Source organism: Hemicordylus capensis, chromosome 1 (assembly GCF_027244095.1).
Source record: "Hemicordylus capensis ecotype Gifberg chromosome 1, rHemCap1.1.pri, whole genome shotgun sequence".
Classification (NCBI taxonomy): domain Eukaryota; kingdom Metazoa; phylum Chordata; class Lepidosauria; order Squamata; family Cordylidae; genus Hemicordylus; species Hemicordylus capensis.
In genome coordinates, this window is record NC_069657.1 from 198,856,575 (window position 1) to 198,875,564 (window position 18,990).

General features: G+C 42.4%; 1 protein-coding gene across 5 annotated transcripts in view; it reads right to left on the minus strand.

Annotated features, from left to right (window-relative positions):
* Nucleotides 1-17,915, minus strand: part of OLA1 (Obg like ATPase 1) — a 159,444-nt gene extending 141,529 nt beyond the window's left edge. Inside the window, exons 1-4 of one of the 5 annotated variants that reach the window (XM_053266838.1) lie at nucleotides 17,750-17,909; nucleotides 16,552-16,652; nucleotides 12,841-12,984; nucleotides 6,301-6,428 (exon numbers count right to left, since the gene is read on the minus strand). In XM_053266838.1, the coding sequence (XP_053122813.1) occupies nucleotides 6,301-6,428; nucleotides 12,841-12,984; nucleotides 16,552-16,652; nucleotides 17,750-17,902 (526 nt within the window). In that variant the 5' untranslated portion in view covers nucleotides 17,903-17,909. Of the gene's footprint in view, nucleotides 1-6,300; nucleotides 6,429-12,840; nucleotides 12,985-16,551; nucleotides 16,653-16,789; nucleotides 17,252-17,334; nucleotides 17,682-17,749 lie in introns of those variants that run through there. The other 4 variants (XM_053266840.1, XM_053266839.1, XM_053266842.1 and 1 more) reach the window with 4 other exon arrangements.
* Between the last annotated feature and the right edge of the window lie 1,075 nt (nucleotides 17,916-18,990).

Below are 18,990 nucleotides of genomic sequence, written 5' to 3' on the forward strand. Positions count from 1 at the left end.
GGTTCACACCGAATTCCTGCACTGCTATATGCTGACAATACAGTTATTCTGAGGTAGGTCTTCACAGAGCCCTTCTTGTTTTTGCCGAGTATGATTCAGAGAAAGGTCTTGAGATTCAACTACCAGAAGACAAAAGTTTTGGTTTTTGCAAATAAATTTACTCCTCATAAGTGACAGATAAATGGGCAGACAATTGAACAAGTTAGACTATACAAATAACTTGGTGTGGTGTTTCAATATAATGGGTTTTGGAGGACCCATAAGGCCAATGTTGTCCAAGAGGCACAGAAAAGTGCCTTGGCACTGCTTAGATTTTTCTTTGGAAAACAGGGAGAGTATATCGCCACAGTAATTCAGATATTTGGGGGTAAGGTGATAGCTCAATTGCTTTACGGGGCTCAACTGTGCAATTACAAGGACTCTCATTCACTGGAAGCAGTTCAATCTAAATTCCTCAGGTCAATTCTTGGTGTTCTGAAGGGTACACCAAATACAGCTCTGATACTGGAGGTTGGGCTGGTCCCTACTGAGGCTCAGTTGAAGTTTATTAAAATTAGCTACTGGCTCAAATTGCAGTCAAATCAGACAGGACTTGGTCCTGAGAGATCATGCTGTTTCTGGGTGGAAAGAGGAGACAGAGAAGAAAAGCCAGCACAGTGTAGTGGTTCGAGGGTTTGACTAGGACCAGGAAGACCTGAGCTCGAATCCCCATTCAACCATGAAACTCACTGGGTGATTCTGGGCCAGTCATTTTATTTCTTTATTGTTGAATTACAGTCATGTATTCCTCAGCCTAACCTACCTCACAGGGTTGTTGTGAGGATAAATATAAGCATGTATCCTCTGAGCTCCTCAGAGGAAGAGCAGGCTATAAATGTAATAAATAAATAAAATAAGATAAAGAGTTTAGGCTTGCATCACTCAATACTGCTCTCCTTGGGTATTGTGAAAGCTAAGGAATCCCTAAAGCAACGTATTTGGGATAGAGTGCTACAGGAGGATGAGGTAGAATTATAAACTACACGGCCCTACAAAGTATTTTATTTTGTAATCCCTCAGGAGCTGATATGGTGAGTGTCAGTGCCTCATTTAAACCATAAATACTTACCATCTCCAAAGGAAGAAGAAGGTTTACATTAGTGCCCTTTAATGCACTGCCATGCACAATGATTTTATGTTGTGCTGTGTAAGAGGAGACAATGGTAAACCGCTCCTGCATTCTAGCAAAGAAAACCACAGGGCTCTGTGGGCACCAGGAGTCGAAATCTACTTGATGGCACACTTTATCATTATGGTGGAGGGGGCAGGATCACATGTGAAGCAAGAGAAAAGAATCATCCACAACCAACCAGGAGACATGATTCAGTTAATCTTCCAGAAGATAAGATTTTAAAGATAAGTAAGATTTTTTGAGGACTATACAAGTTAAGTTACTGGTCCCCATAGTTGGGAAAAATCAGAAAACATTACTTAAGAACAGCCCTGCTGGATCAGGCCCAAGGACCATCTAGTCCAGCATACTGTTTCGCACAGTGGTCCACCAGATGCAGCTAGAAGCCTACAGGCAGGAGCTGAGGGCATGCCTTCCATCCTGCTGTTACTCCCCTGCAACTGGTACTCAGAGACATCCTGCCTTTGAGGCTGGAGGTGGCCTTTAGCCCTACAACTAGTAGCCGTTGATAGAGCTCTCCTCCATGAAGTTATCCAAACTCCTCTTAAAGCCATCAAGTTGTTGGTTGTCACCACATCTTGTGGCAGAGAATTCCACAAGTGGATTATGCATTGTGTGAAAAAGTACTTCTGTTTGTTGGTCCTAGATTTCCCGGCAATCAATTTCATGGGATGACCCCTGGTTCTGGTGTTATGGGTGAGGGAGAAGAATTTTTCTCTATCCACTTTCTCCACACCATGCATGATTTTATAGACCTCTATCATGTCTCCCCACAGTCATCTTTTTTTCTAAACCAAAAAGCCCCAGGTGTTGTAGCCTTGCCTCATAAGAAAGGTGCTCTAGGCCCCTGATCATCTTGGTTGCCCTCTTCTGCACCTTTTCCAGTTCTACAATGTCCTTTTTCAGATGTGGTGACCAGAATGGTACGCAGTACTCCAGGTGTGGCCGTACCATAGTTTTGTATAAGGGCATTATAATATTATAATAAGGGCATTATAGTAAGGGCATTATCTAAGTTTACTGAAGACAACACATTACAAGAGGCCTTTGAATATCACAGGTTCCGCATTCATGGTTTCGCAGGCCACCTGTCTGCATACCAATTTAATCATCGTGGGGAGTAGTTTTGCTTATTCACAGTTTTCTACCCACCACACCATGGTAACTAAATTTGCAGCCACTTGCACCGCCTCTTAAAGCCTCCTGAGCATCAGCTGGGAAATGAGAAGAGTGGCGATTTAATGACCATTCTCCCCACTTCCCAGATGGCACATGGGGAGGTTTCTAAGAGATGGCATAAGTGGCTGTGACACTCGTGCTACCTTAGTGTGGAACCTTAACCTCATTCTGAGGGTTAGGTTGAGCATTCCAATACCATGGATTCACCATTTACAGGACTTTCCCGAAATGTACGCCTTGTTATACTGGAGGGTTTTCTGTATTCATAAAATCCTTTAAGAATTATTTTAGTATATTATATTTTACTGAAATAAGAATTTTAGTAATTATTTTAAGAATTATTTTAGTTTATTAGACTACCAATGGCGGAATTTGTTTTTATTTATTGTACAATTTGTATACCGCCCTTCACAAAATTCATCCTAAGGCAGTTTACAAAAGTTAAAATAGAATAAAAGCTTCATTAAAATATTGATATCAACCAAATACTACAAAAACTATAAAACACCACAAAAAAGCAGCTATTAAGAGACAAAGACAGAGCAGCAGGGGAGCAGAGAGAGAACCCCTAAGGGATAAAAGCCTGAACAAATACATTGTTTTCTAAAAGCAGTCACAGAGAATGGACACACCCCGGGAGAGCATTCCAGAACCTGGGGGCAACATCAAAGAAGGCCCAGTCCCACATTCACAACAATCAAGCCTCCCTCAATGTTGGCACATGGAACAAAGTCCCCTCTGACAATTCTTGGGAACAGGCAGTCCTTCAAGACATCCACGGCCCAAACTGTTAAGAGCTGTAAAAGTGGTAGCCAACACCTTGAATTGATCCGGAAACAAACTGACAGCCAGTGCAGCTCTTTCAAAATAGGTGTATTAATAAGCTCCAGACGAGCAGTTCCAGAAAAAACCCAAACTGTTGTTGCATTCTGTGCCAACTGAAGTTTCAGAATATTCTTCAAGGGCATCCCACATAAAGCACACTACAGTAATCCAGCCACAATGAAAGTAAGGCATGGGTAACTGTGGCCAGACCTGCCTTCGCGAGAAAGGGGCACAGCTAGCGCACTAGTTTAAGCTGTGCAAAGGCACCCCTGGCTACTGCCTTTGGATACTACTGAGCATCCAAAAGTAGAGCTGGGTCCAACAATATCCCCAAGCTGTGCATTTGTTCTTTCAAGGGGAGTACAATCCTATCAAGAACCAGTTGAATTCCCCCATCCTGACTGGCTCTCCTACTGGCCAACAGTACCTCCAGTCTCAATATACTAGCTCAAGTCCAGCCCATCACCACCTGCAGCCCCTAGTTCAGTACATTCACTACCTCCATAGGATCCAATGATAAAGAGAGGTAATGCTCTCTGAAAGAAACTTATGCATATGAGAGCTAACTGTGAAACAAACAAAAAAGGACACATCCAGTTATGCCAGGAATTCCTTCATAAAATTATATTCAAACCAACCAATTTCTCACAGGCCATAATGCATTTTCCAGATCAATCATGCCAAGCATATTGCCTGTTCTTGTTGCGACACATTCATGGAAGAAGATGTAATATACACTGGCACATAGCACTACTGGCATACATTTTACTAATATACAATATACTAGCTCACCAAGAGTTCGAGCAAAAATACAAACATTTTATACATAATATTCTTCAACTAATTCTCATTTGTTACAGCCATGTTAATACATGAACGAAATCTAGACCAGGGATTCTCAACGTTGGGTTCCCAGATTTTATTGGACTTCAACTCCCACAATCCCCAACCAAAGGCCTCTGGGGTTGGGGATTATGGGAGTTGAAGTCCAATAACATCTGGGGACCCAACATTGAGAATCTCTGATCTAGACAATCTGTCAGCATCCAACAAACAAAAGAACAGCATGCAACAGGAAAAAATATTAAATATTACCTTTGTTAACCATCCTGGAAATATTGTAATGAAGGATGATATATACATTTATAAAATAAATGTAACTGAGTATATATTTTTCAGGATAGAAATGTCAGAATATCCTTGAACGTACCTTGAGATATTATTAACTAGTGCACATGTAATAAAAATACCTTTTAAAACCCTACATCAGTTCTAGTTAGAGAAATGCATACCTACTTCATTCCAGCTCAGAAGGACTTAATGCAAGAAGGGTAGATATTATCTTTGAGCACAGTATTGCTTCATTTGCTCCCAAGGGGGGGGGGAGATTTAAAAACTACCATTTTGTAACAGATACAACACCTCAAAATCAGCTTTTGAAGCAAAAAAAAATTAATATGAAACTAGAGTTTGAATTTTGAAATAGGCCTACATTTTGAAGTAGGCCTACAACAAGAACTGACTAGACAAAGCAACTGTATCATTGCATTGCTTTACAATGTACTGACCTTGAGGGAAAATAATGTTTGGTTCTATACACTGTAAGTTTACCTTGTTTATCAGGACTCTGTAAACTTTTACTGTTGTGCTAGTGCCATTCACTGAATAACCAATCCAGCATCATTCAATAATTTAAGATGAACTGTTTACTCTGCAGATCAAACTCAGATAACTACAAGGCATCCCCAACTTCAGTGATAGATCCAGTGACCACCCTGCGGTCTAAGTATGTGCATTTATTTTTGAAACAAAACAGAAAACAAATTAAATTGAGTTCTATCCCTTCAGTTCACTTTCTCATTTGTTCTGAAACTAAGAGAGACACTAACAAATGGGGCTTTCTTACAGATCATTAAATATAATTTACTTTTATTTTTCCTGCCACTTGCAAAATCAGTAACAGGAACTGTAACCTCAGCTGCCTCCAGGCATATGTCATCTTGAATACTGATACCATCACAGGATACAGCATCATTCCAGGGCATTGTGGATTTAAAAAATGGCTTCCACCATGGAAAAAAACAAACCAGGATCATCAGTGGGGCAATCACCATTTTTTTTCATGACAATCACCATTTTTTCCTGAAACACACTCAGTCACAAAACCCAATTAATGCTAAAACTCATCAATCTGCTGTACCAAAAACAAACACAAAAATCTTTTACATTCACACCTTATTACTGTCAGCCTCGCACTAGTGTCCCAGGATCTGTTCTCTATTCACAGCAAAAAATATCATAAATACTGATTCATTAACATCCTTTTGTCATTAATATAGAACAACTTTCTCCACATATCAATAAACACATCAGCAGTATTCCATAATTGGTGATTATAATTATAAACATGCCCACATAATTGGTGATTATAATTATAAACATGTGAGTGAAACTCTCCCAACACCTTCAAACACATTTTACTTTTTGCTAGATAAGGTTTGATTATTGAATGTTGTCTCTAGTAAGGCACAAGATTTGACCTCAAAAGTATTCAAATTTTACCAAAACAATTATTCCTTCTAGGTTGTTGTTTTTTTAATCCATAGCTTAACAAATAAATAGTTCAATATCGCTGAGAACAGTTATTCTCAATATTAGTCTGCTTAATAGTAACTTTTACATGAACTTTATCAGGGCAGAGCCAACTCCATATTTCCCATATAACGTGCCTGCAAGGATAGGGTGGTGTGGCTCGAATACAAAAATAAGAAAGCAAAAAGGGGGTTGCTTATTTTTTATTTTTAAACCAGCCAGATTTCCCCAGCCCAGTTGGAGATGGAAGACCGGGCAGGGGGAGGGTTTGATTATATTTGGTGGGGAAAACCAGGAGGAGTAGAAGAAATGAAGCAGTATTTTCCCTATTGCAGTAATTCCTCCCCGGCTTGTCCTTATAAGTGTACTCCTTGAGTACATTAGCATCTGAGCACCATGGGTTTGAGAACACCATTTACCAAGAAAAAGTTATACTCCCCGTAAAAGTATGTTATTTTAATTGGATGCTGCAATTTTAAAGAAAAGATAACATCTTTAAATTAGGTAAGCATAAAAGAATTAAGTTTACATACGTAAAAGATGAAAGATCCCATCACAAGCGCTAATGTGCGACAAAAAGGCATTTCCTAGTCCCTGTCCAGCATGAGCTCCTTTCACGAGACCAGCAATATCCACTACATTCAGAAAGGCTGGAATTTTGCTGAAAGATAATTCAAGGATTTAGTAATAAGCAGTAAAGGCCAAAATGATTCAAGGGTTTTTTAAAAAAAATATTACAAAACATTTGCAATATAACTGTTTATTTTTATTTATTTATTTATCACATTTGTGCACCGCCCCAAACTTTTGTCTCTGGGCGGTTAACAAAAGCATAAAACAAGTTAAAATATATACAAAAACTTAAAACAATTTAACAATTTAAAAATCATCCACAAATTAAAACCTTAAAATTTTAAAGAACTGTAAAAGCTCAAATGCTTTCTAAAAATTGTCAGAGATGGGGAGGATTGTATCTCAGTAGAAAGTGCATTCCACAGTCTCGGGTCAGCAACCAAGAAAGCCCATCCCCGTGTGGCCACCAGCCAAGCTGGCAGCAACTGGAGACGAATCTCTCCGGACGACCTCAATGGGAGGTGAGGCTCATAATGAAGAAGACGTTCTCTTAGATACCAGGGCCTAAGCCATTTAGGGCTTTATAAGTTATGAATAGCACTTTGTATTTTTCCCAGAAACCTATTGGCAGCCAGTGTAACTATCAACAAAGGAGTGATGTAGTCTCTCCGAGATGACTCAGAGACCAACCTGGCCACCGCATTCTATACCAACTGAAGCTTCTGGACTACGTACAAAGGCAGACCCACAAAGAGCGCATTGCAAAAGTCAAGTCTGGAGGTTACCAACATATGTACCACTGTTTTGAGGTGGTTCATCTCAAGAAACGGACGCAGTTGGCGTATCAGCCAAAGCTGATAGAAAGCCCCTCTGGCTACCGCCTCAACCTGAGATACCAGGGAGAGGTGTGGATCCAGAAGTACTCCCAGACTGCGAACCTGTTGCTTTGGGGGAAGTGTGACCCCATCTAGAACAGGGAGATCAAAATTGTCTCTAGAGTTCTGACCCTGCACAATAAGTACCTCCATCTTATCTGGATTCAGTTTCTGTTTATTCTCCCTCATCCAGCCCATTACTGCTTCCAGGCAAGCATTTAGGGAAGTTATGCCATCTCCTGAAGAAGCAGACATGGAAAAGTAGATCTGGGTGTCATCAGCATACTGATAACACCCCACTCCAAATCCCGATGGTCTCTCCCAACGGTTTTATGTAGATGTTAAAGAGCACTGGAGAAAGTACGGAGCCTTGGGGGACACCATACTTAAGCTCAGATTTCGAAGAGCAACAGTCTCCAATCGACATCATCTGGAATCTGTCCAAGGTGTAGGAGCAAAAGCAGCCGCACCCGCAAAGCAGTGCCTCCCACCCCCAACACTCTCAGACCTTCCAAAAGGATACTATGGTCGATAGTGTCGAAAGCCGCCGAGAGATCCAAAAGGACCAACAGAGTCACACTTCCTCTGTCAATTACCAATTGGAGATCACCCATCAGGGCGACCAAGGCAGTCTCCACCCCATAGCCCGCCCGAAAGCCAGTCTGAAATGGGTCTAGATCAGGGCTGCTCAACTTTGGCTCTCCTGAAGATGTTGGCCTACAATTCCCATAATCCCTAGCTATTGGCCACTGTGGCTGAGGATTATGGGAGTTGTAGTTCAAAAACAACTGGGGGGCCTAAGTTGAGCAGGCCTGGTCTAGATAATCAGTTTCCTCCAAGACCGCCGGGACCACCTTTTTGTTGCAGATTGAAATGAACATGGGTTATAAAGTGCTGGCTGGTGTGTCATAATTTGGACACACAACATATTCCCATCTTTCATACACATTTCAGTGTCTACAAGTAACATACACAGTCACCCTGAACCCAAGCCATTACAGCACATACAAGGGTGACACTCTCTGCACTCTGGGGCCTGATCTTCCATTCAGCCAGAAGGTGAGTTTTCCCCCACCTCTAACTGTAAGTGAAAGCATGTTCCTTCCCTCCAAAAAGAATCCTCCTTAAAACCTATAAGGCTATAGGCAAGCCAATTCTCCCTCATGGGCAGTCAAAGGTCATCCTGCCCCTAGCCATATGAGAAATGGGGGAGAGAGGGTAAAGCCAGCCCCCAAACCAAACTGGCATCAGGAGGGGGATGGGCTTTAAGCCACTCCCCACCATACTGCACTGCTACCTTGCCCATGCAGAAGGGATTTAAATGTATGCATGCATGTACACAAGAGACCTGGCTCACTTTGGTGATTTGCTATCAATTGGTTTGAGTTATCTTCTGTAGATTCACTGTCCTTGGGACTACACTTTCAGCCTCAGTGCTCCTTATGTGCAAAATGAAGATATGCTTTGCAGAAGGTCTTCTAAATTCCTTAATATTCCTTCGAGACTGGACACTAGACCTGTGCAAATGCAGACTCGATTTTATCTGAAATTGCCCCAAATTGGTTTACTCCAAGTGTGATTTGTTTTTTAATGGGATCAGTAAAGTCAGAATTAATTCCAAAATACTGAAATTAATTTCAGAAATACAGTGCTTCATAATTTCATAATTAGCAAAACAGAATAGGGTTTTTCCCCATAGAGGTGAATGGGGAAATTGAAAGAAATTCATTAAAAATCACTGGTTGGTCCTAGAGCCTTGAAACTTGCCACAGATAAGGGGAAGGGGGTCAGGGCCCATTCTCCTGTGGTGAATTGAAGAGAATGGGTCAATTTCCTGATTTTTGGTGGATTTTTGAAATTTTTGTTTAAAATGACTAAAAATTGTGAGATCCAGCTTGTTTCAAGCCAGAACTTTACAAGAACTTCTGAAGCTGAAGACACTACATCATTCCACCAGTATGTGGAGAAATCTGCCTTTTGCCTTCATCAAAAGGGGTAAACAGTGTGCCCCTTTTGCCACCCCACCCTCTTTATATTTCTGGAATGGATGGGCATACAGTTGTGGAATCTGGCACACATGAAGTCCACATTGGAAGGATTCTAATTTCTTTTCCCCAAAGCTATGGGTCAATCCCTTGATTTTTAGTGAATTCTAAAATGGCTAAAAATGGTGAAATCTGGCTTGTTTCAAGTCAGAACTCTACAAAAATATCTGAAATTTAAGAACCTCCTTGGACCATCATTCTACCCCATGATTATTGAATCAAAGGACTGTCCTTTTCCCTCCTCGTGGGGGTGGAATGATGGTCCTAGGGAAGGCTTCAGATCTAGAACTTTTTTTTAAAGTTCCGTTTTGAAACAAAACAGTTTTAGCCCTTTTTAGTTCTACCCACGATTGCCCACCCAAAATCAGAGGAGTTACCGATAAACTTGGGGGGGGGGGGGACAGAGTCCTTCCAATGTGGACTTCATGTGTGCCAGATCTCATAACTGTATACCCATCCATTCTGGAAATAGAAAGTGGGGGCAGGGGGAAGGGGCATGCTATTCCCCCTTTTGATGAAAGCAAAGGGCAGAGTCCTCCACATGCTGGTAGAATGATAGTCCCAAGGAGGGTCTTCAGTTTCAGAAGCTTTTGTAAAGTTCTGGCTTGTTAACTTACAATGTCCATGTTTTTAGAGCAGGGTGCAGAACTTCAGCCCTCCAGCTGTTGCTGAACTACAAATCCCATAACCAAAAGCAATAGTAGCCAATAGATGAAGCTTATGGGAGTTGCAGTCCAACAACAGCTGAAGGGCCGAAGTTGTGTATCCCCGTTTTAAAGCATGAGCTAATTTACCTTAGCTGTCCTCTTAAACCCCCAAGATTTTTCCTTTTCCTAGCATATTCTATTTTGGACAAGGCAGACCGGCAGAGGAAAAGAAAGTACAAGGCATTTGAACTTTCTCCTCCCTTCACAAAATGACATCTGAAACTCTCAATAACAACACTGACATATTCTAACTTCTTAGAACAGTAAATATTGTGGACTGTACTTTAAATCGTGCTTAAATTAGCAAGTATATAATGATTTTAGTAACTGATTTTAATCAAGCTTTTCATTTGGACTGCATTCATTTTCTAAAGGAAGATACAATGTAGATATTGATATAAATATTATATGTTGCTGATTTACAGCTAAATTGCAAGACATTGTACTAAATATAGTGCACAAGCATAAAGGGTAAACAATATGCATTTATTTGAGCGATTACAAACAATTTTAAGATATAAACTATACATTTTAATGTTTTAGAATAATTACAAAGTGATTATTCACTAAACAATAGTATGATTTCTGCCCAGAGTTCAGGGTGAACAAGCTATTAAGACAGATGAACATATAAGAATGCATCCTGGAAATAGGGCACTGCAAGCATGTCAAGTTTCTGGAATTATTGGAACAGTCTTGAATTCCATAAGACATAGTACCTGTTCTCAAGAGACAAAAGCCACATTCCCTAAATGTTCAAGTCTGCTTCATTCAGTGGGCCCACACCAGATAAGATTTCTCATGTGTCTTTGTGGAAAGAACTTGAACTTAAAAGCATGAACTAAAATTGAAGATACATCAACACTTTAAGAGAGATTCTTAATTACTATTTTAAAAATCAGAACTTCTTGTTCTGCACTGATTATCTTCAACTAGGAGAACATTATTTGAAAACTTACTGTTGGCGAATAGCATATTTATTGGAACTTGATTTTTAGAGATATATGATCTTGAATTAAGTTAGGCATGATGGAATTCCTTTAAGCTTGAACTATAAAATGAATTCACCACTTGATAGTAAGAATGATAAAAACGAATGCAAGATTAAGAGGAGGAGTTATTGAAGCCAAGAGCTCAACACAGCTTCTAGTTAGCCATGTTTTCCACAATGGCAATCCAGATAAACAGGCTCTGCTAAACAGTATGTTGGTGGAAGCCGAGACCACAAGATTGCATGGGTGTTAGTCCCATAAGACCATCAGCTCAGGACAAGGAACATATAGAATGGGACATAGATGAACATGGGAGAGAACAGATGCCCCAAATGTCACACAGCAACTGGAATTAGGAATAAAAATATATCTGAGGGCATTTAAAACTAAAAGAGCAAATAGTCAAATTTGTTGGTTCATTATCCGACAAGATAGTTCTGCCCAAGAGATAAAAGGGTGAAGCAAAATGTTACTGAGCACATGAGATCTACTTAAGAGGCAGGTTTGTAAGTAACCAATTGCCTGAAGTAAGTAAGAAGTCATCTCTCAGTGAGCAAGCTTTTGTAAGCTAGAAGACAAGAGGCTCTTTTTTGTTTTAGGGCTGTCCACGGCTTGGATACAGAGAACCATGACAGGCACACTGAGCAGAATGGGGCTTTCCCACTGCATCCTGCAGCCCCAATGTACCCCAAAAAGCTTATTCTGAGGGCCAAAGATCCCTAGAAATAGTATGGAAGATGGCACAGAGAATTGCCAATGGAGGGGAGAAGAAGAAGAAGAAATCCCCCTTCTTTGCAGAAGTAGTAGTACCATTCCACTTATGCAAACTCTAGATAGGATTCAAGACCACGTATCTTAAATGACCAACACGAGAACAAATATGAATACAACAAATATTCATATATCGCTTTTCAACTAAAGTTCCCAAGGTGGTTTACATAGAAATAAATAAATAAATAAATAAATAAATAAATAAATAAATATGGCTGGATAGGGCCAGTTGCTCTCCCCCCACTAAATAAAGAGAATCGCCACTTTTAAAAGGTACCTCTTTCCTCAGTTAGCAGGGGACAGGCAGCCCAATGAGAGTGTACAGGCAAGTAACATTTGTAGACTTGCAAAGTAGTTTAAAGTTACCTAAATAGTAAAATAGTAATTTCTCTTTCAAAAATATACAGTTCCCTCAAAGTTAACATCTATATTTGTAATCCTTTGTACTCTGCTGTCTAGATACAGAGAAAGCTTTGATTACTGTTAAAAAAATAACTGAAACTAGCTGAACTGGGTGCAGAGTATCTGTGCTTCTAGTTCGCTACTGCCGCCGCTGCTCCTCCCCTGCTGCCGCCTTCTTCCCCGCTTCCTCCCCCCCCGCTTCCCCCTGCAAATTAAGTTACCGTGGCTGCAAATTTAGTTACCGTTGGGGGGGGGGGAGAAAACTGTGAATAAGCAAAACTACTCCCCACGATGATCAAATTGGTATGCAGACAAGTGGCCCGTGAAACCATGAACACGGAACCCCATGATATTCAAGGGCCTCTTGTAATGTGTTGTCTTTAGTAAACTTAGATAATGCCCTTACTAAAATATTAAAATACCCTTATACAAAACTATGGCACGGCTGCCTCCACCATTTTCTTCCCTCCCTCCTGTCCTCATCGCTATCCGGCAGCTGCTCGCAAACTCTTGCGAGATTTGCCACAATTCGAGACGGGTATGCCTAAGAGAAATACATATAAAGAAGAAGGAGAAGATTTTGAAAGCTGCTCAAACATTGAAAATACTACTTCAGAATCTTTAGCCATTTTGTAGAACAAAAAGAACACTGTAGAACCATTGCTTATTAGATTTGATTACTGAGAAGTTCACCATTTTGGTATTTACCTTGGAGGCTTATGGTACTGGCAAAGGAAGTCAAATCTGTCATCTGGCACAGGTACTCTACTTTCATTTGGATCAATGGTGCAGAAAGGGAAGTTCTCTGCTGCAGCTTGACTCTTGGTTAACACGTTGAAAAATGTAGATTTTCTTTAAAGAGAGAGAGATGCAGTATTTGAAACCAACCCACCATTAACACCATAAACTTTACATCAGTGGGAACTGGTCCCTGGAAACCACCATGTTCCATGATACTTCCTAGTTTTTGCATTACTGTTTTTTTACAAAAGGGATGGGGAACATCAAAGCCTTTCCTTGTTGCCATCTCAACCTCTGGAACTCCCCAAAGTTTTATCATCTAATTCTGAGAAAGCCTTTAAAGCTACTTTTCTAGTCCTTTTGATGTAATGGCTTTCTAGGTTCAGATAGATCTCTCAGCTGTTTTTGAGTTATAAATTACTTTCAAGATTCAAATATATCTGAAGAATATTTATTTTAAGTTCGTCTAGAAAAGTAAAATATTAAATGGTTAACCGATAAGTTAGTCTTACCGGATCTTACTATTAGTCTTAGTTGCAGTTAGCGTTTAACAATGTCATTTATTAGCCAATAGCAGGAATAGTGGAAGTTAGCCAACAGAGCTTCCCTACTTTCCCATCCCATTACCAAAAACAATCCAAGCTAGGCCCTGCACAATGGAAGGCAGGCTGGTAGCAGCTATCCCTGCTACTCTTGCCAAGGCCCAGTTCATGTCTGAGCCAGTCCCATCTAAACAAACTGGCGTTTAGCAGCACTGACCAAGAAAGGGGGAGCTGGAGCAGGCACTCACTCTGAGGAGACATTGTGGCCAATCACAAGACTATTGCCCCAGACAGTACAGTGGGCGGGGGGGGGGTGTCCTTTAAAATGCCAAACCAGCACTGGCACGGGGAAAGCTGGACAGCTGTAGATACTCTTGAGAGTGCCTGGGGGCAGGTAGAGAATGAAGCAGGGGAGGTTGGGAAGGTGGGAGGAGCAGCCAGGAAGAAGTGCAGGGTGCCTGAGGGACAAAGTTCCTCCCAGATGATCCCTCCTATGGGAGAAGCTCTGGGAGAAAAAAGTATCTTTTTGAAATCAGCTCGTGTTATTAAGCTAAAGATATGCTGCAACATTCCAGCATTTCGACTATAGTATTTCTGCATTCAAATACTATTTGAGAGTTTACTCTTGCAGCTTTGCAGTACTTTGCAACTACAATACCCTTAGCCTAACACTGCTTTAGCTGTCCACTTTAGAGCATACCTGGCAGCCCCCGCAAAAGCTCCTTCTGAACAAATACACTAAGTGTAAAAATCAACATTTTCCCAAATCTGAACAAGATATCTCTAAAAAGTTCTCCTATTCAATTCTCAACAACACTGGGGAAAATCACATTATAAAATCACATTATTGTATCCTTTATTTAACAGATAATCAAAATGTCTGATTAGTGAAATATACAGACTTTGTACTCTTTCTGCAGTCTGTGTCAATATTCCTTAATGTGCTAAAATAACCCTCAGAAGGAATATGGCAAGTTTTAAGTTCAAATTTCAAAGCATGTATTTTGAAGTTTCACCAGTTAATTGAAGTGAGGCTACTCTTTTTAATAAGTTTTATGACTCATGACCACTATTTCCCCAATACTTCAAGACGGCCTCTGTTACAATAGAATTATTTTTCATACCACTGAAGTGAATGGCAACATATATTAATTTTAACACCTCTAATCTCATCTCTCATCTACCTCTCATCACCCTGCAGTTGAATTTTCTTTTTACAGAGAAATTTAAGTTCTGAACTTCCTCCTAATATCTCCGCAGCTTCAACTATACTGCTGCCTATGTATGGAATGGGTCTCCCTTGTGCATCAAGCACTTCCTTTCCGTAAGAATCTCTTCTTCAGCAAAGCTTTTTCCTCAATTACCATGCCTGCACCTGTATTGCTACCCAACTTCTTCCCTACACTAGTTATAGTATTTATATGTTAATCCTTCAGCCCTTCATCTTGTTTAAACACAGGTTCCACAACCTCTAGACCAGGGCTGCACAACTAAAATGCCCTGGTGAGCCGGAACCATTCACAACTTGGCATACGGGGCCAAGGTCAATTTTTAGCACATGATTACATTAAAATTAAGCATATTATTAGTTACTTATGGATCTATTCCCCCTCTCTAGGGACCCATAGATTTAACCAAGGATATAGTGGCCAGAAAATAGGTCCTGGATATAGTGGCCAGAAAATAGGTCCTGCCCTGCTGAATTAGTGGGGCCCCTGGAGTTCATGTCAGCACCAAACAAATGCCAAGTCCTCTCCTCTCCCTAAATCACTGTTGCTTTCAGGCTAAAATCCTAGGCATGCTTACATGGTAGTAAGCCTCACTGGGCACACCATGGAACATATTTCTGAGAAAGCATGCACAGGATGGTGCTGTAAGGCAATTTCCAGCTCCTGTGTTGCTGCAGGATAACTAGGGGCCAATCAAATAGTCCCTAAGGGCTGGATCCAGCCCCTGGGCCTTATGTTGTGCAGGCCTGCTCTAGACAAAGGCTATGTTTCCAATTCTGTAGCGTATCCAGCACACTGTTGTCACTAAATGTTTTGGTGTGTGTGTGTGTGTGTGTGTGTGTGTGTGTGTGTGTGTGTAAAGAGAGAATTGTCTTCTGGCATAACTACTTCTCTCAATTAGTTTAAAGTATTTTAGTTAAAAACAAGTAGATTCTGACATACTGATACAGATTTAGCATCAGTATGACTTTCATCTCCTCTACCATCTTCTCTCAAAACTTAGAATTGTCCAGTGTATATTCCTCCCAATGTATATCCCTCCTCCCCTGCTAACTTGGCAAAGAGGCACCTTTTAACGTGTTGATTCTCTTTTATTTAGGAGGGGGAAAGTAACTGGCCCTATCCACCCCCAGCACAGTACCTCCAGTGACTGTTGCTAGTGTCTATCTCCCCCCCCCTTTTTTTTTAAGATCATGAGCCCTCTGGGGACAGGGATCCATCTGCGGGGGGAGGGGGAGAGCTGCGGGGGGGAGTGCACCCTCCCCCGCCCTTAAAGAGTCACACACACCCCAGCATCGAACCATCAAACCTCTACAATGGCTTCCGGACCGGTTTGTGCACATCCCTATGCACCATCCTCACCCAAAAATCTGCTTCTGAGGATCCTCCAACCCTCAGGGACCTATTATCAGGGGCCACATGAAGTTGCGAAGAGGGGAAGATATAAATTCCATTTTTATGTGAGGTAGGGGATTCTGTTCATTCACAGAAGTACTAGCTGAGATCCCAACTCATTATTTTACTTTTGTTGTTTAAGAGCAACTGTTGGACAGAAGTGTGTGTGTACACACAGACACACACAGAGGTGTTTAATTTAGTTCATTCAACTAAGTTCAATATGATTTATATAAAGCTATTGATTTATTCAATATCTACTCTTCTGGGGTTCTTCAAATTCAAATAAAGGCAATCAAAACATCAATTTAACATTTACAAATCTAATTCAAGTAAAACATACGGTAAGCATAAACTCCAGCAAGAAAATTACTGCAAGAAATCCTTATCCCAGACCATAATCAATACTTCACAGTGTATGTACTGCAGCATAATTCTCTTCTCTGATTTATTCAAGAGGGCCTACTACCTTTAGGATGACTAAGCAAAGTTTATTCCCATTAATCACCTACCCAACATTTGGCAACCCAACAATGCCTATTTTCAGGGATGTCCCAAATCTTCCTATGATTGGATGTGGTTTAATTCCATCACCTCCCTTCTTGGGGGGCATCTGAAATGAAAGACAGACGACACTATAGTTTAAATCCCAGACTCCTTCCCTTATCTCCTAGGACTCAAATGACAACATGCATTCTGACGCATAACTCACTCACTCAAAACATTTCCTTTCTGAAATGTATCAAATACCTTTTTGGGAGCCATAGCAGAAACGCATAACAAGGAAAGAACAAAACCCTTTGGGGTTCCCAAGAGCCAGCAACGGGGCAGCGGCTAGCCAACAGCCACTGCCAAGCAGACGGCTGTGCATGGCACCTTCCTGCACCACAGATCCGAGGTAGCTGGATTTGACTGCTGCAGCTTCTTCTGCAAAGCCCCTGGAAATGCTGGGCTAAAAATAACCGGAGCAAAGCCCAAGAAAGGATGGGAGTTCAGCACCCTCTCAGGCCCGATGCCCCCGTCGGCTGCTCCACATCCGAACCTGACGCGTGCGACTTCCCAGGCAGTCAAATAAGCTGTCGGGAGGGCGATACGAAGCAGGGCACGAACTCCTCACGCTGCTGCTGCTGCCGCCGCCGCCGCCCAGGCTGCAAGCAGGGGGCAATCTGTGCGTGCCTGCCTGCCGCGTCCTTCCCCACGTCCCGCACGCCACTCCCAAGAAGGCCAAGCCAGCGTCTACCCCACGGAAGCACATGGCCCAACAGGGACTCCCACCCGGAACACGCCCCACAAACCTCGGCACTAGCAGCCACACGCTCTCCAAGCAGAGCGAGGGCCAAGTTGGCCCTCCGTTGCCTGCTCGAGATAGATCAACCCGGGCTCTGACGCCTGCAACGCGGAACGGCCGGGCAGACCGACTCCGCTCGCTCTCTGGCAACCAGCAGGCCTCTGCCAGCCATCATCCCGAGTGGCAGCTGCGTTTGCTGTTGCTGCTGCTGCTGCTGCCGCTGCTACCACCACCGTCGCTCCCCAGCTCGTTTCCTCTCCCGGTGGAGGGAGGTGGGCTGGGGGTCGGGAGCTGCTGCACCATCAGGCCTCCTCGAGCCCCCCACGCTGGAAGCACGCGCGGCGCGGATTCGCGGAACGGGTACGGTAGAGGACTCTCTCCCCCCGCACGGGCTCGCTCCCTGGCAGCGCAGGAGGCTTCACCTTGCTGGCCGCGGAATGAGACGACACGCTCTGCCCGAGCCAAGAAGCGGCGGGACGCGGGGCCCCTCGCGAGCAAGGCAGCGCGGACACACACACACACGCTACCGCCCTCGCTGGAGCAGCCGGCGGAACAGGCGGGACCCGCTTCCCCATTGGGCGGGGCCTGGCAGAGGGGAAAGGTCATGGAGAAGGAGGGGTGGCCGGCCGCTGTGGGCAGGGCATGGAGTGGACGGGGCGGTGGTACCTGCGCCAGGAGGGGCGGCGGAGCGGGCAGGGCGGAGGGGCAGGTGGGAGGCATCAACTCAGGCTGCCCCCCCTTCCCCCTCCTCTCGTGGCGCCTCACTTCAGAATTCCTGAATCCAGATTTAAAAGAGAAACACGCACACAACTCTAACTCTCCCCTAATAACTACGGGAGAGTCATATTCCTATTGCTAGCAATTTTTTTCCGACTCCAGAATAGTTTCTAGTTTGCATCTCTGGGAGAGGCGCCTGTTTTCATGTCCCAGTTCTGTATGATTTGCTTCTTACCTGAATGTAGTATCATCTGTATATATAACTGATCAGTGATCGTAATAAAGCCATTCATTCATGTCCCAGTCCCAAGTACCAAAGACAACTACAAGGCAAGGCTCTGTGGTCGCCAGGACTCGACCCTGACTGGACGGCACATTTTACCTTTACAGAAAAGTGAGGGAGGAAAAGTTATCTTCCAAAAGCTTCAGAAGCTATATGGGGCAATGCATCGTGGAAACTGAGGCTGCAATGCTGAACACACTTAGGGAGACCCATTAAACGCAGGGAGATTTACTTCTGAGTAAACCTATTTAAGGATTCCCCTGTGACTCACCAGGGGAAAGATTATTAAACTATTAGGAGGAAGTGAGGCCTGTCACTGTCCAGGCAAAGTCATTTTAAGTAGATTATACTTATAGGAAAGTTAAATAAATTAAATATATGTAGTAGAATTTTGTATTAAATGTGCTGGCGAAAGGGAACTCAAACAACAGTTTTAAGTTTGTAGGATTTCAACTTCAAACATTAATCAAATTAAATATTCATTTTATAGAATAATTACAATACATAGTAAACTTGAATCTGTGAAAGATCTTTAGCATATCCAATGAAATATTATCTTGAGTAGTATGTCTGGCAAGATCCTTCAACATCCTAGAAAACCACTGCAAATCAAAGTAGACAATACTGGTCTGATTCAATTTGAGACAGTTTTCCCTATCTGCA